This window comes from Halichoeres trimaculatus, unplaced genomic scaffold (genome assembly GCF_033239565.1).
Source record: "Halichoeres trimaculatus isolate MK-OKI-2021-1 unplaced genomic scaffold, fHalTri1.1 fHalTri1_scaffold_3, whole genome shotgun sequence".
Classification (NCBI taxonomy): domain Eukaryota; kingdom Metazoa; phylum Chordata; class Actinopteri; order Labriformes; family Labridae; genus Halichoeres; species Halichoeres trimaculatus.
In genome coordinates this window covers 29,889,781-29,916,218 of record NW_027437181.1, presented here as the reverse complement: position 1 = coordinate 29,916,218, position 26,438 = coordinate 29,889,781, and the positions used below count along the sequence as shown (strand labels likewise).

At 39.3% G+C, this 26,438-nt stretch overlaps 1 protein-coding gene and 1 long non-coding RNA gene across 3 annotated transcripts in view; one reads left to right on the top strand and one right to left on the bottom strand.

Annotated features, from left to right (window-relative positions):
- Window positions 1-22,644, top strand: part of LOC141788094 (heterogeneous nuclear ribonucleoprotein C) — a 62,210-nt gene extending 39,566 nt beyond the window's left edge. The window contains exons 3-7 of one of the 2 annotated variants that reach the window (XM_074666933.1): window positions 8,818-8,868; window positions 16,276-16,445; window positions 17,538-17,651; window positions 20,459-20,616; window positions 21,343-22,644. In XM_074666933.1, the coding sequence (XP_074523034.1) occupies window positions 8,818-8,868; window positions 16,276-16,445; window positions 17,538-17,651; window positions 20,459-20,616; window positions 21,343-21,381 (532 nt within the window). In that variant the 3' untranslated portion in view covers window positions 21,382-22,644. The remainder of the gene's footprint in view (window positions 1-8,817; window positions 8,869-16,275; window positions 16,446-17,537; window positions 17,652-20,458; window positions 20,617-21,342) is intronic. The other variant, XM_074666934.1, reaches the window with a different exon arrangement.
- On the bottom strand, window positions 318-26,307 carry LOC141788096 (uncharacterized). The gene is made up of 3 exons (XR_012598106.1): window positions 26,260-26,307; window positions 25,493-25,602; window positions 318-441 (listed from the first exon to the last, which is right to left on the bottom strand). It is a non-coding gene; the product is annotated as an uncharacterized LOC141788096 (long non-coding RNA).
- Between the last annotated feature and the right edge of the window lie 131 nt (window positions 26,308-26,438).

Sequence of the window (26,438 nt, the reverse complement as noted above, 5' to 3'; positions counted from 1 at the left end):
TAATTACCAGAGTTTTATATTTAATCCCAAACTCTGCTGGTAGATAATGGAGAGAGGCCAGCATTGGGGTAATTTGCTCCCTGTGCTTCCTCTTTGTTAAAAGATGAGCTGCAGTGTTTTGAACCAGCCGAAGGCGAGCTGCCGCTTCTTGGCAGAGCTAGGCATACAGAGAATTACAGTAATTTAAGCATGAAGACACAAAAGAGCGGATTAATTTCTCAGCACTTTAAAGGAGGGAACATGTCTCACCCAAGCTTTATTTCTGAACAGGAGATTGAGTAAATTTGGTAATACGTGTGAAAGAAATCCAGGCTAGTTGTAAGTAGAGGGAGACAGCATAAGAAAGAGGAAGTCTGTAGGTCTGAAGTTGATTCTCACTGATTTTTTCATGGCATGCAATATTTCTGAAGTTGTGTAGTTTCCACTCTGACAGATTTCCTCCTGAGTTGATGGTTGGCAGGTGTTGAGGTGTGGAAACCACAAGTACATGAGGGGAAACAGAGAGGAGTATAATAACTTATAAAAGATTTAGGCTCATGCATAACATGATTTCATAACCAAGTTACATCATTAATGCTCTGAAACGTCTCAAAGAGTATACTGTTGGACACCCGAAAAATGAAAAACAAATCAAGTTTTTTACAACTGCTCTAAGAGGATTTTTGGTTTCTTTCTTCTTTTTAATCATTTAAAAGCAACATTTCTCAAAAAGAGATTGCTTCTTTGAGGAATCTTTGCGAAGGACAGACTCTGGAGAACTTACTGTAATCAAATTAATGCACAAACAGACTTTTGGTAAAATGACATCAGTTTGTTTCAGCAGGGAAAACCATCAGAGAGCAGCAGAGAAAAGAAAAGAAGGCTTTAAAGACACAAAAATTCATATATCTACAGAGAAGAGAAATCTGCGAAACTGAAGCTGGAACAGGGAGTAAACACTTCACAGGACGGGATATGGCGTTTTTTAAGGCTGAGTAATGGAGAAGAAAATGACAGACTGTAACTGTGACGCAGCAGAAAAATCTAAACAGGTGCAGCGCTGATTCATTCGGCCTTGTTTACCTTGTTTTTCTCCACCATCATTGGGAATGTTCAGTTTATGTGAGTCACAACAGCTGCATAAGTCATTTTAAAAACAGAATTGGCGTAACTTAAACTCTGAGTGTAGCAAACTATTTTCAGGTGAGTTGCTGAGTCCAAGCCAGTTGGTCTGGGTGCAAAGCTGGGGACTATGATGAAGATTGGCTAAGTGTTTCATGAGGCATGAGCAATTTATGGCTTGAATAAATTATTTGTGTAACAGTATGCTGATGATACCCTTGTATTTCCAAGAGTACATTCATAATTCACCATTTTGTTCAGATCAGACCATAATATGCTGTGACCCTGCGCTGCTTGGTGCATTGAGAGACCAGCAATGATCCTCTTGATTGTTTCATTCACATCATCAACTCATCACCTAAATCTGTATCCTGTCTTTCCTGAAATTTGTATTCTCTAAAGGAGAGTAGACAGTCGTACAGCTCGTCTGCTCCTTCGATAACTCGGCTGTAATGTTAAATCAATGAGTCTTTAGGAGGTGGAGGGGAGGGACTGAGGGAGAGCCCCTCAAAGGTGTTGAAATCAAATAAGTGGAACTAATTTCCCCTTTCCCTGTGATGAGCATGCTCTACAAATCTTTTCACAATGCATGACAAATTAGATTTTAATCTTTGTTTAATACCATTAATATTTGATATTATTTATTAATATTTGATTAATATTTGGAATATGAGTCTGGGAGTTCGTGTGGCACACTATATTTAATGCAGTCATGATTTGGAAGGAACAAAAAGTGAATATTTATATAATTATTTGTCAGTAGCTAATGGGCAGGAAAATGGGACAGTATGCACATCAAGGACTGTCATCTTCAAAAACAGTCAAACATGAAAAGGTTCTAAAAATTGATTGGGCTGATTTTTGCTGTTTTTAGCTACAGTACACTTAAAGAGGGAGTATTAAGCACTTTTTCAGGCTTTATGCTGTCCCTTTGGTACCACTGTAGTAGTTACCTCTGCATCAATCTTGATGAAATTTCCAGGAAATGTTCAAAACGGGATAAGGGAGAAGTTATTAAATTTTGGAGGTGATCCAGATCACCGTCTGGATCCAGGACTTTTTTAAGGATTCTTTATCATTGTGGGATAGGGCCGTTTTCACCATACGTCTATAACTCCACAATAAATGGTCAGATTGTTTTGCAAAACAATACAAGACAAGGTCACCATAATTTCTGACAGATGTAAAAGGACGATCCAGATCCTGGTAATATTCTGGATACTAAGATCAGGAATATGAAATATGTACTGGGTCATCAATTTTCAACACTGTCAGGAGATAAATTATCCTAAAAACCTGCAATTAACACCAAATTGTAACAGACAGTCTGCTGATAAGGAGTATAACATTAAAGTAGGACTAAAGTGTTGCGTGACAATCACAATATGCTTGGTGGAGGTCTGTGCTCTCTGAGTGCTTTTCTAGTTTTAAATGATTCGCTGATTTTTTTAAATATCCCTTTTTTTCTCACTCTGGTGTTTTCGAAAACCCTTTTTTTAGTTTCTATCTGGAATGCACCACCTCTTCAAGGCTCTGTGTTGCACAAACCCCTTCACCTCTGGAGGTCTGTGGAGGCAGATTTATGAGCAGGTCTTTGTGTTTGAGGCCCACCCTTCCAATATGTCATGAACCAGTTAGAAGATCATTATGTAATGACTTCATCATTTAAGCAAATCATGGAAAGATCTTGTGTTGTTTTCCAGAACAGACCGTTTTGTTCAGTTTCTAATAAGATTCAGGGATTTCTACAACCTATAAGCATGTAGCCATTTCAAAGTCTGCACAGGTTTAGTTTGAACATCCAGTATTGTTATATCACATTGATGTTTAAAATGTGGAAAAGCTGATTATCTCGTCTTTAAAATGTAGTCAGGTTGAGCCAAACTTTGATACTTTTACTTTTTAAGATCCACTGCCAAACTGTTAAGGCTGTGTTATGATTTCTGTGCAAACGTGATGCACGGAAATCAGACACACGAGTTCCATGCGAGAGAATGCATGAGGCTTTTTTGGCGTCCATTCCCAAACTGCAGGGGGCGATGTATCAGAAACCTACGTCTACCAGAGTACTAAACAAGAGCTGAAGAAGTTTGACTTTGTTTACAGCATGACATATTTGTCCCGGAGATTTTTACAAGTTCTTTTAAAAGATTCCTCTTCTCTGCAGGGAGTGGCTGCAATTTCACGCCATGAAATATTTACCACTCTATTATCACGGTGATCTCTGTGTGAAGAGTCGTACAGATGCCAGTGTTTCTGCACTTCGACCACTAGGAGATCCTGTTCTTCTACCATCTTGTCTGTGCATTTCCGTCCGGCAGGATAGAAATTTTCGAGTGTACGCAGTGTAGACATTTTCCGCATGAAAAAGACCACATGCGGAGTGTAGGTGCGAAAATGACATCATTCATCCCGAAGCCTCGAGGACCCTGCAGACGCGCCAAGCATAAATCAGCCTTTAGTCCTTGCTATGTTCTCAGCAATTATCCTATTCAGTAAACCCTCCATAAACAAAACGTTTAAAAAATATATTCACTACTTTTTAAAGATGTTCACCAGCCCTGAAAAGACAGAGAATCCCTAATTTGTCACAATTATTTGAACAAATTGTATGAACCAGTCTGCTCATACAAAGAACAAATGACTGTGTTTTGAGTTGTTAGGAAAGAGCCAGACAAAAAACCAAAGCAGTGATTATTCATCACCCAAGATATGTCACCACTGTCAAGAAAGCATGAATCCAGCTGAAAATGTCACTTTGATTCATCGTCAGCGAGATTTAAATTGCATCTGTCAAGCCTCTGAGCCAATTGAATCTCCCATAATTCATCTCATACACACAGACACACACCCCCATGCTTGCACACACCTTTGAGGCTCTCCCATTGATTCGGCTGCTGTGGCTGATCTGGTGGTTTTCTGCCTTTGAGGAGGGTGAGTTTGCATGCTGGAGGAGATCGCTCTGAGAGCTGCTCTCTTCACGAAAAACAACAACTCCTCTTTGTTTGATGCACACGTTTAGTCATTCTTTCCCGTACACACACACACATACACACTGTAAAACACACACACACACACACACACACACACACACACACACACACACATACACAGAAGCTGAGATGATTTATGGCCGACCATGTCTAATGGATTGCTTTGGCACTTGAGAAATTATGAAAAGAAATTAATTAGCCTTTAGTGACCCTGCTGTCCATCTGCCTGGCTCTTTCTTTCCCTCTCACTCTAACACACACACACACACACACACACACACACACACACACACACACACACACACACACACACACACACACACACACACAGGCACTTGGCTGCTCAGTTCAGTGGTAATTAGGGTCTAAATGTGCTGTGTTTACCTGTCACATGTTTATTGTGTTTAAATCACGTTGTGTCATAATATCACCCTGTTCATTTCAACATTTCCTCAACATCCTCAATATTTTTCCGACCAGACCATCATCTTTAATTAATTAAAGTATATTCAACACTTTTGTAATAAACAACAGAGTACTGTGCACAGAATTTGATTCAACTTCTTGGTCATCCATTTTAGTCAGGGTATGTTGTAATTTGGTGAAAATACATCAGTAGGTAGTTTCTATGATTAAAGGTCCCATATTGTGCAAAAATCACTTTATTAAGTCTTTTAGTGAAATTTGTGGGTCTTTGGCTTTCCTCCCAGCCCACAAAATGTGATATTTAATGACACAACCTGTACGTAGTAGTGCCTGTGAATGTAAAACCCTGACCTAAAACGAGCTGTTTGGATTTTGGGGATTTGCCAACTTCAGCGATTCCCTTCTTTGACCAGTCAGGAGCAGTCTGACCTGATTGGTCCACTGGAGCAGATACCCCCAAACCCCCCTCCCCGCCTACTTTTCTCCCCGCTGCTGGAGAGGAGAATGTCAAAGCAGAAGAGCCATCACTGCTCTGTTTTTGGCTGTAAACAGCCACATAGTTTCATGCACAAGCTTCCCATCTTGGAAGAAGACAAGACTAACTGGCTAGAGTTAATTTATCAAGATAATGTGTCAGCTACACTCAGTAAAACTGTGCATGTGTGCACTAGTCACTTCACCGCCGACTGCTTTTGCAACTTTGGACACTACAACAGAGGGCTAGTGAATAGACTGATCCTGAGTCCAGGGGCATTACCAACCATCCTCCAACAAACCTCGAACCCTGGAAATGTGAGTATTTTAAATGTTGTGTGCTGTGGAGCAGATGTCAGAGCTTTTCCTCAGTGTCCCCCCTGTCTCTGTGTTAGCTTCAGGATGCTAACTTTAGCTGCGGTTAGCCTGTTGTTTTAGCCTGTAATGGTACGGTAAACGAGCTTCACTGTTTTCTAAACATTGTGCACTCGGAGCTCGTGGCGCCGCTCTCAGTGACGCGGAAGAGGGGGGCGGTATCAGCGATGGCTCATTTACAAATGAAGGTCACGCCCACTAAATCAGACCGTTCTGAACAGAGGGGCTATGAGAGCCTGGAAACAATGCTGCTGTGTTCAATTTATTGGATTTTGGGACCAAAACATGTTACTACCATTTCATGAAGACATCAATGATCCGTATTAAACTGCAGAAAAGGAGCAGAATATGAGACCTTTAACTAATGATCGGTGTGTTTAAAATGAAAGCTAAATAACTTAGAGGTGTTGAATGTCAAGTAACCTTACCCACATATTTACATAACCAAAGTCACTAATGAAACAAGTGAGTGTTTTCATTCAAGAGAGCTTAGTGTTCATAAATAAAGATTGATGTTGAATTTAAACATTAAAGATGTGGCGCCTAGTGTGAAACACATAGATAAGCTAAGAGAGGTTATTATGGCAGCTTAAAAAAACTAAAAAGAGGGATTTGTCAAATGAGAATAATGATGAAAGCTTTAAGTAACAGAGTTAACAGCCGCTTGTTTCTCTCTCAGTGGGGATTTGTGAGAATAACTGTAATTTTCTTTCTCTCTTGGGGTAAATTCACTCACAGAACAAAAAGCTATAGAGCTGAGGAGTTTTGCTTTCTGTCTGTCCTTCAGCTTCAAGTATGTCCTTAAAAACCTCCCGGCTGAGCAGAAAATCAACTGCCCGGCTCTTGTTGTGTCATCAGCGAGTCAACATGTTACAACTGGCTTCAGATGAGCTACAACAACACTTGTATTTCCTCTATTTCCAAAAGGATAACAGCCAGAAGTCTTTAAATTGGAATGAAATTATGTTTTCCATTTTAGGCAGGAGTCCAGCTCCGACACGAGCAGTTGTCATGAATTATTTTGTGTTTTCCTCTCTCGGAGCTCTGGAAACCAGCTGGTCTGAGGCAGAGAGGGGGTCAGTGAGAGGAACACTGGAGGAGATGAGAATGCAGTCCTCTCCAAAATAAGTCCACCTCCACAGAGGTTCAGATGAGTTCAGACCACTCTGATGCTGCTTTAACTGCTGCCCATGCTATTTATTCTGACATGAATGCAAAAAAAAAAATCTCTATTTGATGATAAATTTCATTACTAGGAGGATTATCACCTCCCTGGGTACCAGCTAAGCAGGTGCAACTTATCAAAAATTTGCTGCAGTGAAAAAAAAACACATTTTCATGATAAGTTTCAGTCCATTTTTGCCTTAATTGATGGGAAAGTTCAGGAGACACAGGAACCATTTGGAGGAGAGTGTAGGAGCTGGTGTAAAGTAAATGAATGAATATTGTGATCAAGCTCAGGGCCAGGACTGTACTTGTTCACTTGAAATACATAAACAATGGCTTTTTATCAATATTTAGAGAAAATCCCCTCTCTCTGGAACCTGTCATGTTTCATATCCTACCGTACAATGCCTTCACCACAAGAGATGTATGAATAATCAACCTGTATTCTTTCTAATGACCAGTAGAGGCAGACACCACTGTAGCACATTTGAGGACTGCTGCATCGTTGTTTCTCAAGTCATTAATTACCTCAAGGAGTATTTTCTCCATGAGTTTATGACCCTAGTAATTGATTTCAAACAGCACATGTTCACAGACACACATATATTTCTGACAAGCAGCAACATGAGAGAAGAAACCAATGTGAAGGTGCAGAAGAAGATGCAAATCCTTGAGTGTCCACAAGAGGCTGCTCCCAAAATCAAAGAACCATGATAAAATGCTCAAGTTTTAAAGCAATTCAACAGATGTCCTGATACAGATTTTTTTGACTTCCGATCCAATTTTTTTTATATGTTTTGACAATACTGATCCGATGTGATGTCTTTCTCTTGTAAATCCTCCATTGGGTGATTGCCTTGTAAATGACGAATAATATTTGTTGTATCAAAGTGAGCCCTGGTGGTACCCCCTTGAAGAACACTCACTTTACCAATGTTGCAAGACGCTGTTTTACTATCATTACTTTCCAAAGAGAAGTATTCCCTCACAGCTGACATGTTTACCACGTGGTTTGATCTATAGCAGCTATAAAGCGTGACGGTGCTGAAAACGTGTGAAAACTAGATCGGTTTTTGATCACGTAAAGAAATCTGATGTTATCCAATCCCCCCAAAATAAGCAGGTGCCAATACCGATCAGTGTATCGTATCGGGACATCCCTACCAACAACCAGGTTTAAACATGGTTTTCATCAGAGGCTCATTTTTTTGGGAGCTGGTACGACTTATTGGTTTAGCTTTAGCGGCCCATGAGGCTAGCCTTCTGCTGACCCCACCAGTGACCTCTTTCCTGCACGTTACTCCCCACTCTAGGCTCTACCCACTGTCCTGGCCGCTATTTTTCATAGACATAAAAAAAGCCCGAAAAAAATTACTTAAATGAATGGCCAATTTCCTGCAGATATATACATAAACAATTAGGAGTGTGGCTGACTTTTCTCACCGACAGGCTCATTGCAGCAGTTTGCCAGGCAACTAAAAGCCTGCCTTGGCGCTGCCCCTTCACCTAGTTGAGTTAGGACGTCAAACATGGTGATCATCATTTGTACCCTTTAAATTTAGTATCGTTTGGTTCTACAAAAAAACAAATATGTCAACATGTTATTTAAGTGGGTATGGTGTTAAATGGAGGGACATTTATATGAATATAGATGATTTGTTAGTAGTCATAGAGTTGGCATGAGAAGGTCAGTTTATATAGTGTAAAATCATTAGAGATTCATGAAATACAAACTGTGATAGACAGAGGGGATGAGTTGGCCAGAGTGACAAAGGAGACAGAGGAAGGGCGAGCAACATGGAGGGATTATTAGCAACTCTGTGTGAGGATTAGAGAGGAACGCTGAGGTCTGACACACCAGAAATGTGATCTCACTCTGGCTTAGTGTCACTTTTCTCCCCTCCACTTCCTTTGGCCTTTTCTGCAGGTACACACCAGCCCATAAGTTCACCGCTGTCACTTCGCTCTCCAGACTCCAACTCTCCAACACACACAGACACGCAGCTGCCTCACAGAGCTCACACATGGGGGTGTTCAGTGAGGGGTACCGTTAGAGCAATGACATTTTCTATGGATTTTCCACCTTGGATGCTGCAGCAGAACAAATCCATGTCTTTTTCTAGCCGACTGGAGGTCATAATGCTGCATTCTTTCCAGATGAAGTTATTGTACCGTATAACTCTGATGAAACCCGTTCACATTTGCACTCTGACTCACAAACTAAGCCTACGCTTTGTTAAGTGAAATTTCCCAACCACCTCATCTGTCTTTCTTTCTGTAGATCTGAGTTGGACCTGGACTATGACAGCTACCACGAGGACTACTATGACAGGTACTGTCAGAAAGCTTCGCATGGCAGCTCTCACACATTACGGCTTGTCTTTGTGTCACAGGAGGCTGAAGGAAGGGGGTTAAAGTGGATCCTTCATCCCTGCGGCCTCCAAAAGTCTTTGCACCCCATCACTGTCTGCCACTCAGTTGTCACTCCACCTGTCTTTGCTTACAAAGAGGCTTGTTACTGCTCAACAGCCACACACTCAGACATCACACCCACACAGACAAATACATAAAATTACATCAAATATGTATACACACAATTTCACATCATACAGGTTCTAATATAAACTGTTCATACAGTAAATCCAGTAAAATTAAAGATGCTGTGTTTTTCAGAGAGAGGTCATTTTTTGGTTCATATTCTGTTAAAATCTAGAAACCAAAGACACATACATCTCAGGAGAAAAAAGATAAGCTCTGTATAAAACTAAAAGGTTGTGGAAACGTATCTTTTTATGTTGCTCACATAAAAAAAAAGATCAAACCCAAAAGCAGCTGTAGCTGGAAAATGTTTAAAATCTAGTCATCACATCTGAAGCCCCCAGACCTTCAGGGGGAGTGCTAAGTGGAGCAGCTTGATTTTTGACCTGAGAGAGAGTGAGACCAGGCTTCTGATTTAATGAATGTACTGTTTATGAAACCAAAATAGCAGCTAAGAATAAAGATAGAATAACAATGCATAAAACCACTGGAGCAGAGTATTAGTGAGAGCCCAGCCTCAGTGACTACTGTCTGACAGCCCGCTTTGTGTGTGAAACATTTCTCGCAGAATCACAAATGTAAGTGTTATATCACTGTGCCTAAGGGTGTGTGAAAGGAATATTTTGGCCATATTTTTTTCTTCAAGGACTCAATTTTTTAAGCTGGTAAATTAGTTTTGTTTGGTAAGTAACCTTCAAAAGAGTTTAAAATAATCAAATCAAATCCAATTTTTTCAAATGTGTTTTTTTTTTTGTACCAAATTGAGTTTGTGGTTCTCCCATAGAAAAATATGATATTTCAAACATATCGTTGAACCCAAACAGGCCCTGATCAGCTATGGCCATGGAGAAAAATGTTGCATAAAGATATTCCCTCCATATTTGTAAAATGTGTTAAACCACATAAAGGTGAAGGACATTTTTGTTTTTCGTTGTTACTCTTAAAACTAAACTAAACAACTGAACACCTAATCACAAGTCCTGGACCAGTCCTGCCTAATAATGGGAAGGTTCAGAGTGCCTAGATGCGATTTAAACAAATTTAAAAAGTCTTTTATACCTATGGCGATCAAACTAGTCAATGAGCTTGATTGATCAGCGTATATGAATTTCCAGTTAGCACTCTGTTTTTGCACAGTTAGCACTATGTTTTGCACAGATCAGCACTTTGCTGGTTCTTATCTATTTTTTTAATCTTTACTATTTTATTGAATGTTATTATCTTGTTTTTGTCCTTTCTTACGGTCATGGTACCTGTATGTGGTTGCAGCAGGGGCAAAAGGCCCAAAACAATTTTCTCTCTGACACAATAAAGGCAATCATGAATCTTGAATAATTACATGACTTGTTTGAAGTCTTTTGATGAATTAGCTCTAATTCTAGCCATTCATAGCAAGCTGTACTACTGGATAACTACTTACTAATAACTCAAAACTGTCAGCATGTTGTAAGAACATTTCCCAGGTTTAATAACTTTCTCTTTAAATGATGTAACATATTTTACTGGCAGTAAATCAAAAAGATCTGTTTGATAACCAGCATAAGAATGGTATAAGGTGAACAGATGCTCAATAGTCTACTCTAAAGGGAAAGGAAAAATTCAAAACATTTTTTTTAAAGAGACTTTATGGATTAAGAATATTCACAAGTATGATTGTTATTAGATAAATAGGGTGGAAAATCTTTACTGGTATATCCCCTCACAGGATATCAAACAAAGCTTTTTTTCCAAGAAGCATTTTGAATTTATGCATTAAACGAATACAGCTTTTTCTGCTGAACAGCTTCGTAAGTTTGTTCAAATGCCACTCAGTCAGTCCTGCAAAAAGCTGCCAAAGCCCAAACCATGGAGAGTCTGGCAGTTATTTTGTGTCTGTTTACTTCATATCGGTCAAGTGCTGTCTGTGCTGTTGTTGCCCTTTCGTCTTTTGTTTGCTGGTGATGGTCTGTAAGTAACCATGGATGTAAAAATGTATAAATGAAAAGTTTTCTACTGATTTATAATACTTGCTGCACCTTGGTGTTGCTTCAGGAGGCTGAAATGTGTCAGACATCTTTCTGTGAGTTGAATTGATGTGATGTGTCAGCTCAGGCTGTCCCTGGCAATTCTATACAGTTTAATTCAGACTGAAGTATTTCACACTTTTGGATGATAATATGGTTGAAATGACCCTTTAAAATACTTGAAAATATCCTGGACTCATGAAATTAAGTCTCAGCAGTGAGTTTGTTCTGTGTGTTTACCTCTCCGTGTCCCCACAGATCACACTCCTGAGCATGTGTACAGTCAGTGCACCGGTTATGTAGATGAAGTAGTTGGTTGGATTGTGGCTCTGTATTACAGGTCCTCCACTGAAATTGTGCAGGGACCTTCATACATCCCCCAGGCCCCACTCATAAACACCCCACTCAGCACATCTGAATACCAGAATGCAGTCACATAGTACACACACTCTCTCGCACACACACACACACACTCAATGAGAAAGAGAGTGTGTGAATAAACACTTCATTGCTTTGCCTTTCTTGCACATATTGATGCTCTGTTGCTCCCAGTATTAACTGTCATCTTTTCTTTTCTTCCTTTCTTTGCCTGTTTTTTTTTTTACCCTGGTTCTCCTTGCTCTGCATTTTTCTGTTTGCTCAGGGGGGAACACTCACCACTGATTTTCAATTTGTTTTTAACATAGTGCATGATTATTCCCCATGCTGGTGGCTAGCACTGCTGACAGCTTTGTGTTTGTTCGTGTGTGGGAATGGAAGTGTATCTCTGCCTTTTTATGTTTGTGTCTCCATGCGTTTGCCTCTGGATGTGACTGCGTGGGGACAGTGTGCCTGCGCGTGTGTGTTTGTTCCTGTGTTTGTTTTTCGTGCACATCGATATGTGGGAAGGAGAGAAATGACTTTCTTTTCCAGATGTCCTCTTGTGCAAACGCAAAAGAAAAGTGTCTTCCAGCACACAGATAACAGCCTGAGCTGACAAAGCTGCGTTCTGTGTGGGCTCTAATCCACAGAGACAAACACTCCCTCTCACATCCACTCACACACTTTTCTGTAATCCGCACTCGTCTACGCTCCCTTATTGTCTGTGCTTCCATTCTCTGAGATGACACTTCAAAGCCGGTGTAACAACACATTGTATGTTTGCCCCTGCAACTCCCAGAAGTCTTTGGTGTCAGTGTCTCTCCACATGGACAACACTCAGAACATCTCATCTCACACTCTTGTGGTAGCTTAACGTCATCCTCATGTGATGAACATGTGTTTCTGAGAGTGAGACTTAGAGACAGACTGCAGGTTTTTCTGTATCAAACAGACTTCATAGAAAAAACAACTGAGGAAAACTCAGGAAGCTGCGTTATATCTGACCAACTATTTAACAGCTCACTCTGTTGATCTACATCTCTGTCCAACTCGATGTCCTCGCAGCTGACAGCTGGTCTACCTGTTTCTGGCTCGTGATAAACAGCAGAGGAGCGTTTTAGTCTCCTAGCTTTGTAGGGCTGACCAGACTGTCAATGATCCAGATTGTGTCTTGATCTAGTTATGATGAATCACCATTATCACAGAGTAGTATAGATAATATTCTTCTATGAGTGAATGAGTTTTGAGATTAAAATGTAATATTTCAAATATGAAAACCAACAGGAGAAGATAAACATTTGGCTGTTGTTGTCATAATTTACAATAGAAACTCATTGTCTTACTTATAAAAAACTCAAGTGTTGATCTGAAAAAAAAAAAAAAAAGATTTATATCTTTATACACCAAACCAGAATCTAAACCAGCCTCTCTGCTCTCATCAACTGTCCAGATTATATTTAAGGATGAGAAATCCAGAGGCTTTTACTCCAACATAAAAACACATCTGATCATACTGTTTGCCCACCAGAGTCCTCCAGACATCAACACAAAGACCTCAGAAAAGTCATCCATACCTCAATAAATCCACACAACAATTACAACCTGTCCCGAATGCTGCTGCAGTAATGCTATGCAGATATAAAAACACTTCCCACCGGTAGGAGCATCCCTGCGTTGGCTCCTAAGTTATGAGAGAATCCCTTCTTAAACTCTTCTGTCGGTGCTCAAACCCCCTCATGGCCTCACTCCCAGCTGTTTTACAGAGCTCTTATCCCCGTACAGTACAGCCAGGCCCAACAGATCTACTGATTAAAGGCAGTTAACATCCCATATTCACAATGGAACTTTTCAAAAGTAGGGCTGTCTGTACAAAAGTCACTAACTGCATTTTAAATAAACTGAATCAATTGGCTGCTTTAAAAAATCCCCCAAATACTCTTTTTTTCATTGTAATACTGTAACTGGATGCACCAGTTCACTTCATAATTTACTAAAATTAATATTGTTTAGCAATTCTAGTAATTTTCTTAAACTTGTATTGTTCCTTTTATAACTTTTATCTTCTTTGATTCATGTAACAAATTTATTATTTCTGTTGTTTTAATCTTCCTATCGTTTCTATTCCCTACGAAACCTTACCTCTGGTCCTTGTGGTCTCAGTCTGTGTTGTTGGGTTCATGTGCTGCCTGGTTTCTCTTCTCTCTTTTACCCCTAAAACAATTTTTAAAGTTGTTTGAGTTTTAATATTTCACTGAAGATTTACTGGCTTTATGTTTTCCATTTTATTAATTTTGTTCTATTATCAAGCACTTTACCTAACGCTTTAAATGGGGACTACACTAAATAATAATAATAATAATAATAATAATAATAATAATAATAATAATAATAATAATAATAATGGTATTATTTAATATTATCATTAATTTACCCTCACCTTCCTTGAGTGTGTGCTTGTGTGGTTTCTATTGCTTGAGACTCAGTGAACTGCAGCTCTGCATCAGCTTTATTCCTAATAGAAAGATTTTCCTGCTTTCCTCATTATTTTTGTCTCTTCTGTTTGTTTTTCATGTTATTCTTTGTTAATCTTAAAAATATTTTCATGAACTAACATCAACACTCAGTGTGGTTGTGGTGTTACTTTGGGTGTGTATGCGAGAGGCCGCGCTATTTTACCAACTCATCTCTCACTAGTCTTCTCCAGTTTTATTTCCAATTATGTATCTGAAGGACATTCAATTACTGCTGAAAAACGAATAATTCAAATAAGCAAAAATAAAATAAAGCTCAGGATGGAGTAATGAGTTTTTTCAACGAGTGAATAGTTGTAGTAATTTTGATGTATGAACCACACAGCAATTTAATAAAAAATATCATAATTGTTTTTCACTGAAATAATAAAATTAATTATAAAAACAAGAAGATGTATGGTTTCAGTAGACAAGTTTTTTAGTGTGTTTAGTAGTGCTAGTTGAGGTAGTTTAATTTTTTTTCTTTTTTCTTTTTCTTATGAATGATCCATTTTTCAGCAGTAATGTTGTGTCCTTCAGATGCATGATGAAAAAAAAGGAAAAACACAAAAATAAACTTGAAGGCTGGAGAAAGGTTAAAAGTGCCAAGGTTGTAGTTTCACACATTCTAGGGTCTGAGTTAAATCGGAGCAGCAAGTTGTTTGTCAGGAGTGAAATGTGTTTAAAGTAAAGAAGTCTTGGACTTCATTTTGAAAATCTTATTGGCTGGTTATTTTGTTTTTCAGACTGGCTGCATGATATAAATACAAGTGAAAGCTTTTCTATAAGAAGACAAAAGTAAATATGCATATTGTATTAGATTTAACTGCTTGTTGAAAACATTGGAGAGATTCCTTTTGAGTTTTTGTGGGGACTTTGTGCGTTGTCAAGTGCTTTAAAAAAAGGTGCAAAATGTGTTTTTTTCAGGGATTATTTATGTTCACATTTTAAAGAACTGTCCCTTTAAAAATCAAAAAAAGAAAAATGTTTTAAAACAAATGTATGGTTTTATAAAGCTGCTGTGTGGTCTTTGAGTATCTTTGGGTATTTTTGCAGTACCTCCAGGAGGGAGAGTGTCCTCTTTTTGGGTTTTTACAAAATGGTCACCCTAATTAACTTTATAACTCAGCATGATGAGAAAAAGCCTTGCAGCAGTCAAAAAGCACCCAAGAGAAAGCAAGTTTCAGTAGGAAACTGCTTATACCAGTGTTTGGCTCATTTTCTGGTTGCTGAAGAATCTCTGCTCATAATCCCCTTCATAACAAAAACAAACTTGTTTTGCTATCTGACTTACAGTCATCTAGAGAGTCACTGTTTTTTTTTTTTTTTTTTTTTACAATAAACTGCTTTATTCAGTAAAATGTCAACAAATTCACACTTAAAATTTATTTTTATTAGTTTCTTCTATGTTGTACTCTGGCACAGCTAGAACAGAACAGCTCAGCGAGTCATCTCAGGTCTTTGGGGCATTTATTTGAATTGTCAACTTGTCAGAGCAGTGCTGGGCTCCCTGCAGCTTTTCTCATCTGTGATTGGTCAGTCATGTACCTGTAATTTACTTGGTCATTGCCCCCTCTGATTGTTGAGGTCAAATGCCCTCTGCTTCTATCACAGCATCCCGTCAGTTTGTAGTGAAACCAGCCCACATGCACAAACACAGTGTGGTTTCTGTAAGCAGTATAGAGTTTGACTGTGATACACCCTCTGTCAGCAGCACTACGAGCCCGGCAGGGAGCTATTGATTGGCCTTGACAGAACCAATTACATTCAGTGACAGATAAAGACATGGAGCTGTCCACGGGGAGAAACAACGCCTGTGTGTGCGAGCCAGAGACTGAGATAAAAGACAAAGAACGACGGAATATAAATATCCATATTTATCTTAGAAATGTTTCAACAGTTGCTTTCCAACTTGCTCTTCTTTTATATCTTTTTTAACAGCTTGTATAGCAGCTTGTTTGAGCAAGGGCTTTCTTTGATTTTTCACAGTGTTACTGCCAATATCAGTGAAATTCAACCCTGTTCCAGATAAAAAGCCTCTTGAAGCCATGAGGTCAGATGTTTAAAATATTGGCTCAATAAAAACAGTAAACATGATGTACACACAATCTTTGGCTGGCAAAAATGTTGTTTTAATTGCTCCCTTGACAGACCAGAAGCTGTCAGCAGCCCTGACTTTCATATTTAGAGTTTTTGATAATGTTTGAATAAATATTTTCCCATCATTCCTCATGAATTAAAACACGTACTTATGTTGAGAAAAATTTTAAGCATGAACACACTTTGAAAGTTTGATTTTAAAAGTGTTTTTTTTTTTGTTTGTTTTAGGGTGTATGACTACCAGCGTGTGCCAGCAGCCCTGTCTCCTCTGTCTCTGGGACCCAGTCTGGCCAAACGATCCCGTTCCTCCTCCCACTCCACCGGTCACAGACGCAGTCGAGACAGAACCCACTCCAAAAGCTCCAGAGCTCACTCCACTGGTTCGTCCACAGCCAAGTGTGAGTGGTCCTAAAGGACTATGTTGGAAATGCATATTTACATTAAAGGCTGTGGACTCACATCACCTGCCTTTCTGTATTTAAAATCCAGGGCTCAAAGAGTTAAAGGCTATATCATTGAATCTTTAGGTTCTCATTGTTTTAAAGATGTCACGCATTAATGAAGCTTTTGATTTAAAGCCACAGCGAGGAACATTAGGTTTATGTTGTTTTTGGTGCCCCCTGTTGACAAAGTGGTACCTCAGATTTCATTGTTGTTTTTTTCCAGAATGTATTTCATTTGTCCTTTTTTTATTGTCAAAGTTATCACTAAACAAAAATATTTATCATGACACAGAAAAACTGTTTAAAAGAATGCTGTCTATCACTTCATCCAACACCGACCCCCCTTTGAGGCTTCAGAATACAAGCACAACAGTATAGAAGTACACCAGCTCTACACTGGTGGTGGTGTTTGCAAAATGAAAAGGCATCAATATTATATTAAGTCTATTTCATAAACAACTTTTAACAACTAACCAAATTCTCCTTCTTGTTTGATAATGTGTTTTTTTTTAAGTTGAAGTTAGACATTTTAAAATGTTTGCTTGCCTGCTTATATTTAAAGAAGTAGATTTAGAGCCCAATCATACTGGGCTTTAACAAAGAAAAGAAGTAGCCGGAAAACTCTGTTAGAGAAAAGTAGCCCAAAGCATATAAAAAAGAAAAGGAAACTTGTATTTAATGAGCACCAAAAAACTTACTCAATCTGCAGTTAAATGTTGTTTAATCTATAAAATCTGCTCCCTTAAAAAACTGTTCTGATTTTACAATTAAACTTATTTTATCATTTGGTTGAAGTTTTGAGTTCAAGTTGTTCTCTTATTCATTCATTCATTCATTTATTTATTTATTCATTTTATAACCGTGGAAACAACTTGTTTCCAGTCTTCATCTAGCCCAGAGGTTCGTGAAATATCACTGTCATCAATCTTCTGTGAAAAAAAACAAAAAAAAAACAAACAATATTCCTAGATGTGCCTTTGAAACCCTCCCAGTAGACATTTTGCAGTTGTGTGATATGTCATCTTGCTTTCCTCTCTGTCCCTGCAGTAGGCATGGAGGAGTTGCAGGTGATTAAAAAGGAGCTGACTCTGATAAAGACACAGATCGATGGGCTGCTTGACAGTCTGGACAGGATGGACACACAGAGGAATGACCACAAAGGTAAGACACTCATTCTCAAAGACACTGGAGGCAGTGTCAGTGTGCAATCCAATGATGGATAATCGATACACACATCAAAAACATTCAAAAGGAGACTCCAGGAGTTTGCCTTTTAAAGATTTCTGCCTGATTAGCTTCATCCCTCACAACCCAGATCGAAATGATTCAGGTACCGAGCCACAGGGACACCGGGGGGAATTCACCTCACCGGTACAGTCTCTTCTATTACTCCTGACAAATCAGTTATTTCCCTCCAGTCAGGACGCTTTCAAGAAGTTGAGCCCAGACAAAACTGTGGAGCAGGTCTTTTGATTTATGGCTGGGTTTGGGGGAATTAAAGAACAAGCTGAACAGTGTTCTCCCTGATTAAGCTTAAAGGGGACATATGCTGATCTGTGATTTAATACTTACATATAGAATAATAAAGTTGAAAACAAGACCTTTCATCCCCTGAATTTAAAAAAAATGAGATATTGTATTTTTTCTGATATCATAGAACGAGATTTGATGCCTCTGAAAATAGGTCATTGACATTTGGCTTCGAGATTTCAACCGTTGTGACAACACGAGGATCCTTTCTTTTTATTGGAGTAATCTGATAAAGCAGCTCCTCCTCTGTGATGTCAGTTAGTCACACAACCGCCACTGAGGGATACACCCACCAAGAGCCGAGTATAAATACAGCTCCCTACTAGCTCTGGCTAACTTGACTGAGTGCTAACATAGTGAGGAACTGAGGGTAGAGGCGATCTTTAGACTACACTTTCAGCATGATGGATAAAACAGAGAAAAGTGAAGGAGCAGGATGGAGCCCTGTTATAGAAATAGTTTATTGGTGAAGTCTGCCTATATTTCCACGTATAAACTATACATGTTACAGTACCGGTTTGACTCACCACACTGAAGCGTCCTGAGATGATCTGTGTCCAGGTGGATTTTCTTCCTCCTGAGCTGCAGAACCGTCCAGGTCTGACTCAGGGTTCAATACAAAAGGACGTATCCTACACTCTGCCATTTTATTAGTGCTATCAATTAGTGCTGCACGATTTGGGGAAAAGGTGTGATTTGTGATTAGGTGGACAATATTGCGATTGCGATTGTGCTTGCGATTTAATAAAAAAAGTTGTGTCATGATGAGTCTACAGACTTGCTTGGTTATCATGGAGAAAAATCGGAATTGCATGTGCTGACATTGCGATTGCGATTGCGATTGCGATAATCGTGCAGCCCTACTATCAATGCCTTATAGTGAAGTTTTGGCAAACAGCAAACTTGCTCGGTCTGCTCTTTTCAATGTCGCGATTTTGTAAATACTGCCATGCTGCAAAAACCGCCCCCTGGCTCTACCCCCTCCGCCCCTCTGATGGAACTGACCAATCAGAGCATAAAGGGCTGTGACGTTGCGAGGTAACTGGAGGTCATTCTCCAAACGGAGCATTTCAAGATCTTCAGAATGGCTTAAAATGAGGATATTGAGAACGCTATTGTGGGGCAATGAAGGAACTAAATGACTTGCACTGAGGGCAGAAATGCTTTACAGGCATCCTATTCTGGCATAGTGAAAAGGACAAACAAGCATGATATGTCCCCTTTAAAAAGCCCTAAAATAACTTATAATAACTGTAAAAAAAAATGGACACAAATCATAAGGGATGAGTACCTTTCACATTTGAAACAATATGGAACCGATGTCCGGTACCTGGCAAACGGTAAAAGTACTCAATGGTACCAATTTTGGTAGTTTTGTGTGTTTATGTAGTAATAAGTATCAATTTGTTTAATAATAAAACCTCAAAGTTTTCCATTGTAACATATTTATTTCTCAGTATATGAACTTGCAATGCTGAGTTCAAGTCCAACTCGGGAAATCTGCCTACTCTTCCACTCCCTCACAGTCACAAGGATGGGTTTAAGTACCAAAACATGGTACCTTTCAATTTTATGTAAATCAGAACTCGGTATACTACAGACTGAATCCAGTCAGTACCTGTAAAAGTACCTAATTCAGTACCCATCCCCACAAACCATGAATTGAGACTACAAGTGGGGCAGTGTGGGTCATAAGGAATGATGTGCTGCTGCCCCCTTGTGGACATTTAGTTGCAATGCAGTTGCTATGCTGGACATCTGGAGCCACAGAAAAAAGAAGAAACTAAACAAGAGTTTATCTTCTCAAGGCCAGACCTTTAACATCAATCTTGTTTGAGTGAGTATAAACTGTAAAAAAGTTCAGTCCAGTCATTTCATGCTCTTCTTCAGGACTCTACATCCCAAATCTCTGTGCTAAGATTTCATTATAAGCACAGAGACATAAATATGACCTACAACAAGAAAGTCTTTGTCACAAAAATAAACACACAGAATCAGAAAGGCAATGTGCAGTCAGTAGTCCACTGCAGCTTGGCTGATGAAGAGGCACGCCTTAACGACAGTGTGTGTCCGTGTGTGTTTGTGTGCATGTTTCTAGGTAGTTAGAATGACCTTGTGTCGATTGATAGCTCTCATCTTCACATTAATTTATCTCCAGCTCCGCTTCATTCCCCTGTCTCTCACTATCACACTCCTCTCCCTCTCTCCTTCCTCACACCATCTCCTTATCTGTCCTTCATCCTGTCACTCCTACTCTTGTTTTCTGCCCGTCATCTTGTGCAAAGTCAGAGGGAAATTTAGTTTGTCCTGCTATGTTTTTTTCCTTCACATCCCTGCCAAAATGAAAAGCAGGGTTGAGATCGCCATTAATCTTTGTCTTGTAACTCTGATGTGTGTGTGCGTGTGTGCGTGTGTGCGTGTGTGTGTGTGTCTTCTAGGTTCCCCCCTGAGAGAGGACAGCCCAGCCGGCTCACCGTACGCTCTGTCTGCCAGCAGCCCTGAGCACTCCCTGTCCTCCCTCTCTCCTCCCAGCTCTCGCCATCGAATCCACAGGGAGAGCCCTGACCTGAGGGACCACGATGATGACCACCACACGGTAAACACACCTAGAATCTGTGTGTGTATGTGGGGAAGAGGACATCACTCTTGGCCTTAAAGGAAATGCTTTGTGAACATTTCCCTGTTTCGATTTCTCATTTCTCTGAATCACTCAGTTTCAAGGACAGGCAGAGCAAAACCCAAACACAGAGGCAGATTGCACCAACATTGCATGGCAGGTCACGGTACCTCATGTAATATGTATTGAGATTCTCTACTGCTTTCTTTCGGTCTCCACCTCTCATAAATCTTCGTAGACCGCCCCACATTTTAGTAAATTCAGACCAAGAGTCTTTAAGTTCTGATGTTGTAAACTCCAAGTTTGATCAATCCTTTTGGGCAAGATGTGCTTGTGTCTTTTAAAAAGTACTGTTCTATAACGTCCTGTAATATGGGTAAAAACTTGTCTTCCAAGCTTGCCTCAGAGATGAACAATTAAAGATCATTTTATGTTCTGAAATGTAATAAAGTTACTATTACATTTAGTATTTTACAACAAAAAAACTTCAGCTCAAGTTTTAGAACAAAGCAGAGAGGATAATCAGATGTTCCCATCTTCTAAAGAGAACAGATACGTAACAACTACTGAGTCTCCTCGGCTGTGAAATCGATCTATACTCATGCATTACGTTTTACTGAGTCATTCTGACTTTGCACTTTAATGAAACTTCTCCTTGTCTTTTTCCTCTGTCCTGAGTCTCATTGTCTGTCTGTGTTTTTACAGATGAGCAACCACAGCTCTGACCCAGAGGAGGAAATATGAAGGAGGAAAACTAGAAAACATAGCAGACGTGGATAAAGTGCCAAACATGGAGGAAGAGAAAAACAACCAGAAAGCCAACATTCATATCAGAGGATCATCTCCCCTTCAACTGGGTCCACATTTCAACAACACAAAGCATTCATTGTATCACAGCTGCCCTGTTTCTGTGAACATACCTGTGAGGACAAACACTGAGACTGGTGACTTCTACGTGCTCATACTTCAGGGGAATTCACTCTGTTGGGTTTAGGGTTGAGGGAGAGTGACAGAGATCTTATCCAGAGAGTAATTATAAAGATTACCTGAAGGCATGGTGGTGAATTAAACTTTTTATAATCCTGCCTAATCACATCCTTTATTTGTACTGTGTGAGCTGGGTTCATGCAGCACCAGTATTCCAGTATTAATCCAAATAGTGTAATATATTAATCCAAACGAGACAATAGACTTCCTGATTGGAGCATTATATAAGCAGCTTACCAGTTTAGCTTGTTCTCATTAAAATCCTTCTTTTAAACAGGCAGAAAAATGTTGCTCCTGTATATGCAGAAGTCATCAACGTGTGTAAGGCTGGAGTGTAAAAGAGGAGCTGCAATGTTTGTGAAGCGTCTCTCAAAACAGACACGTACAAAAACAGATCTTCTTTGTCCCAAATAAGCATACATCTATTTAGGACACAATTACAACTTTCCATCTTTATTAGTATATCAATATTGATGTGGATAATGCAAAATCTAGTGTGGGCAGATTTTAAGTGTTTAGACGACTTGTTTGAAGACTGTTGTAATTTTTCAGTAGACTTACTTTTTAATGACATCAAAATGTAGCAAAATGAATCAGAGTGATCCCTTGATAATCTCACTGCTCAGTATCATTCAAGAGAAGAAAAAAGGTTGTTTCTGCCTTGAAAGGTTGAAGAAATGCTGTTGTAGCAGAAACAAAGGTGTTTCATCTACTTGGATGTAAAAGACGAATGTTACACTCCTCCACCATGTGTTTGGCACTTTAAGACATGCAGATTCCCAGGTCAGTGTGTAATATTGTGTATTACTGTAAACTTTTCTGTAATTGTTCAGCTGTCTGTTTGACTATTGTTTTAGGGTTTCTCATATTTTTTTTCCTTCATTTTTTTTAAAGAAAAACAACAATGTACTATTATAATTCCTGAGGTGTTACATGTTTTTGTTTGCATACTAAAGATGAGCCAAGTGGAAATACTCATTGTCACAGTAGTAAAGTATTTTCATATTGAGTATAACTGCAGGACATGAGAGTGTGTTTTTATTCTGAAACAGACAAGAGCGAGGGAATACATTATCTCATGAGGCATGGATGGATGGATGGATGGATGGATGGATGGATCGATGGATTTTCTGTATTGAGTGTACTGTGTGACCCTGCTCAGCCGAAGACCACAGCGGGTGTCACACAGTGAATACAGAAACTCTAATGCTAAGTGTAGCTCAGATGCTCATTTGACCTTCGTACACAGGCAACATTTCTCTTTGTAGTGGCCGCAGGATCCATTCAAGGTGCCACTGCCATCGTGTTTTGATGCGTGTTTTTCTCCACTCTCTTAACACTTTCTGTCCATCTCTTAAGCTTAACTGAAAAATAAGCCATGAAATACTTACAGGATCAAAAGAAGGAGGAATACTTCGGAGAACGCTCTGTTAAACAGGTCATTGTGTGTAACTAAACTACACTACTCTGTAATATTCTGAACTTTTATAAAAATGTTTGAGTTTATCCCTCATGAAGCTATCTTGCACTGCTATACAAAATGAGTGTGCAAGACTCAGAACAACAGTCATATCCACTTTTAACAATACTCTTTGAGTATCATTCTTAAAAATTCAACAAGATAGTGTTGACAGTGTGTTAAGGGTTCAACCTGACATTTAACCCCTTGATGTCTGTTGTCGCAAATTTGCCACATACCCTGTCAGCTCTTGATGCAGCTGAAAAGACCTTTGTATCTCATTATTACCAAGTGATTCATATTCTACACATACCACAGATTGTATCAGATCCACTATGTTACATTATATTGGTCAGGGGGAGAACTTCTCATTTCTATATGTAAAATATAATGTAGTTATTGTGTGTACTACACTTAAATTTGCAATCTTCACTTGATTTAACATTTCTAAGAATGCAAAAACACATAAAAATAATCTATTTTTATAATTGTTAATTAATTCAGGCAAAAGGGGTAAAACAAATGTACATCCATCCATCCATTAATTTTCTACCACTGAACCTCTTTAGGGTCGTGGGTGGCTGGAGCCTATCCCAGCTGTCTTCAGGCAAGAGGCGCGGTACACCCTGGACTGTTTGCCACTCAAAGGGCTGACACACAGAGACACACAGCCTTTCGCACACTCACACATGCTAATTTACCTACCTAATTCAGAATCGCTAATTAACTTGATGAGCATGTTTTTGGACTGTGGGAGGAAGCCGCAGTACCCAGGGGCATGCATGCATGGCTCGTGTTTACAAGTTAGTATACCATCAGTCCATCACAGTACACAACTTCGTTAATTGCATAGGTGCCTTAATCCATTACAGAAACACAGTGACAATGGCTGATTGAGTTTTTTGGGGGGATGCACAGGGTTAATGGACAATATCCCTAAAGGTTAATACTGTTTCTTATGATTCATTTTTCTTACACATTTTGGTGGTTTGTAAACTCAACAGGATCAGGAAATACTGATCACTACAATAGCTGGTGGGTGTCAAGACGATTTGAAAAGCTACAACACTGCCGAAGTACAGCCAAAAAGGAATTTTAAAAAAGTTATCCCTATGGACACAGAAAATATGTGAAAGTAAGTATATGATTATCTTTTTCACCTCATCTATATAGCTTAGGGGTCCCATCTTGTAATATAACTTCATAGTACTTGTTTCCGGCTACCATAGATCCCAAATGAACATTGCAACAACATTGACTAAATCAATCAATTTATCAATCGATCAATCAACATAAAGCTGACACTATAACTTAAAGTAAGAATAGACTCACGTCTTTTAATTAATGTATTCAATTCATGCCATTCCTGGGTTATTTACATTTGAGTTAGTTAGAACTTCACATAAAACACCTGTGACATCTCTTCGTTCTCATTCAACACTGACAGAACAATATGATTGTGAGTGTTCCACTATAAACCAAGCGTTTTTTAGTCAAAACCTCTGCTGGATCAGCTCATTTTGCGTTGGGTAACTGAGAGTACAAGAAGATTATTTCTGTCTCAATCAAATTTCACAAGTGATTCACCTCCCTATGATCACTACAATGCCATGGTATGTATTTTATGCTGCAATTTTATTGTTGCTTTTTTGTGTGTGTGTTTTTAAACATTTAAACTTGGCACAAAGTACTTCGCAGAGATCTTCACGGAGCGACGCACTATTTCAACCTGGTTTATCAACCCCTGACCTCAGGGGCTGTAATAAATGTGATTTCTTTCATTTTTTTTGTCCGCTGGGGGAATCAAATATCATTCAATGAATACAAAAGCACCTGTGTTTTTCACTGGAATAGCTATATTGTGTAATCATAGCCTCATAACACAGTGCTCTTTGCAGTGTGCTGGTGGAGAAAACATTTCACCATCATGAAGCTAATGAGACAACAGATCTCATGCAAAAATGGACCGGCAAAGTCAAGGATATCAGGCAAGTTGTTTTAAATTCATCCTAATGAAAACTATATTGGGCTGTGAAGAACAGTGAACACAGCCGTAAACAAACAGGGATAATTTGACTGGTCAATACTAGTCGACCTTCTATTGGTTGATCCACATTCGAAAGCAGACCTGTGAGAGAGCTCTGTGAGCAGAAATTCCCTCAGCACAAGAGGAAGAACCTGAGTGTGAGCGCAGGAAATCTGCGCAAGCAGCATTATAACCAAGCGCGAGGACACAGTTTGAGCACGCACAAAGCAAATTTGAGCGCAAGAGCAGAGAAAAATACTGCTCCCAAACAACAAAAAATGCTCTTGATTTAAGACAGAAAATTCATTCCATAACAGTGGCCATGATGACGTAGGAACAAGTACCCTCTGCTCTCTGGATGACACAACAGACTGTAGCCTTACCTGAAGCTTTGGATACTGGAACACATTGTCAAGGCACTCACTACACCAGGCAGCGTCCTACAGCATCCCGGACAAGCCCCAATTGTTACTGGCGCCAGGTCTAAGGGAATCTGGGGCAATAGCAAAGGGTTAGCACAGGCAGGGGTGCACCCAAAAGAATGGTTAAAACACTGTGGATTAACGAGAGACGAGGACACAGTTAGCATCTCGCTCTGCCGTAGCTCATTTAATCTGAATAACTTCATAGAACATTCTCATATTCCATACTGACTATAAAAGACTCAAAAACATACATCCAAATAAAACATAAATAACATAAATAAAACAAAACAAAATAGACACTAAACAATATAAAACACCCTTTTAAACATAAATAAATACGACCAAAGGTACAATAGTGCGAACTAAATCCTACATTCAACTCAATAGCTAAACCAAAATGCTACCTTTTCCGAAATCACACTTTCTAAATCACATATCAACATCCACATCTACTACAACACACACACATACATGCACATGCGTGTACACACATACACATATGCACTTGCACATTCAATGCAGTGCGGCATCTTGGCGCGAACACGCTTCCTGCAAAAGTTAATAAAAAAAGAACTGGCTTGTCTCGGCGCTGTCTACTTACTCACAAAGCTAATACACCAACGCTCTTATCACTACGCATGCCAAAACGTCACAAAACCTCATGTCACAACTTTACAATAGTTATCAAACACAATTTGTATTGGAAAACACAGTTTTGAACGTACCTGTGGATCTAGGAGAGACGAGGACACGTTTAGCGTCTTGCTTTGCCGTCGCTCATTTATTCCGAGCTGCGCATGAGCAGAACAAGCTACATAGTTTCCCCCGCAGCCACAACGGCGCAACAGCGCTATCTACTGATACTTTTAAGTAGTTGTCATACCAAACGGTTTGAAATGTGATA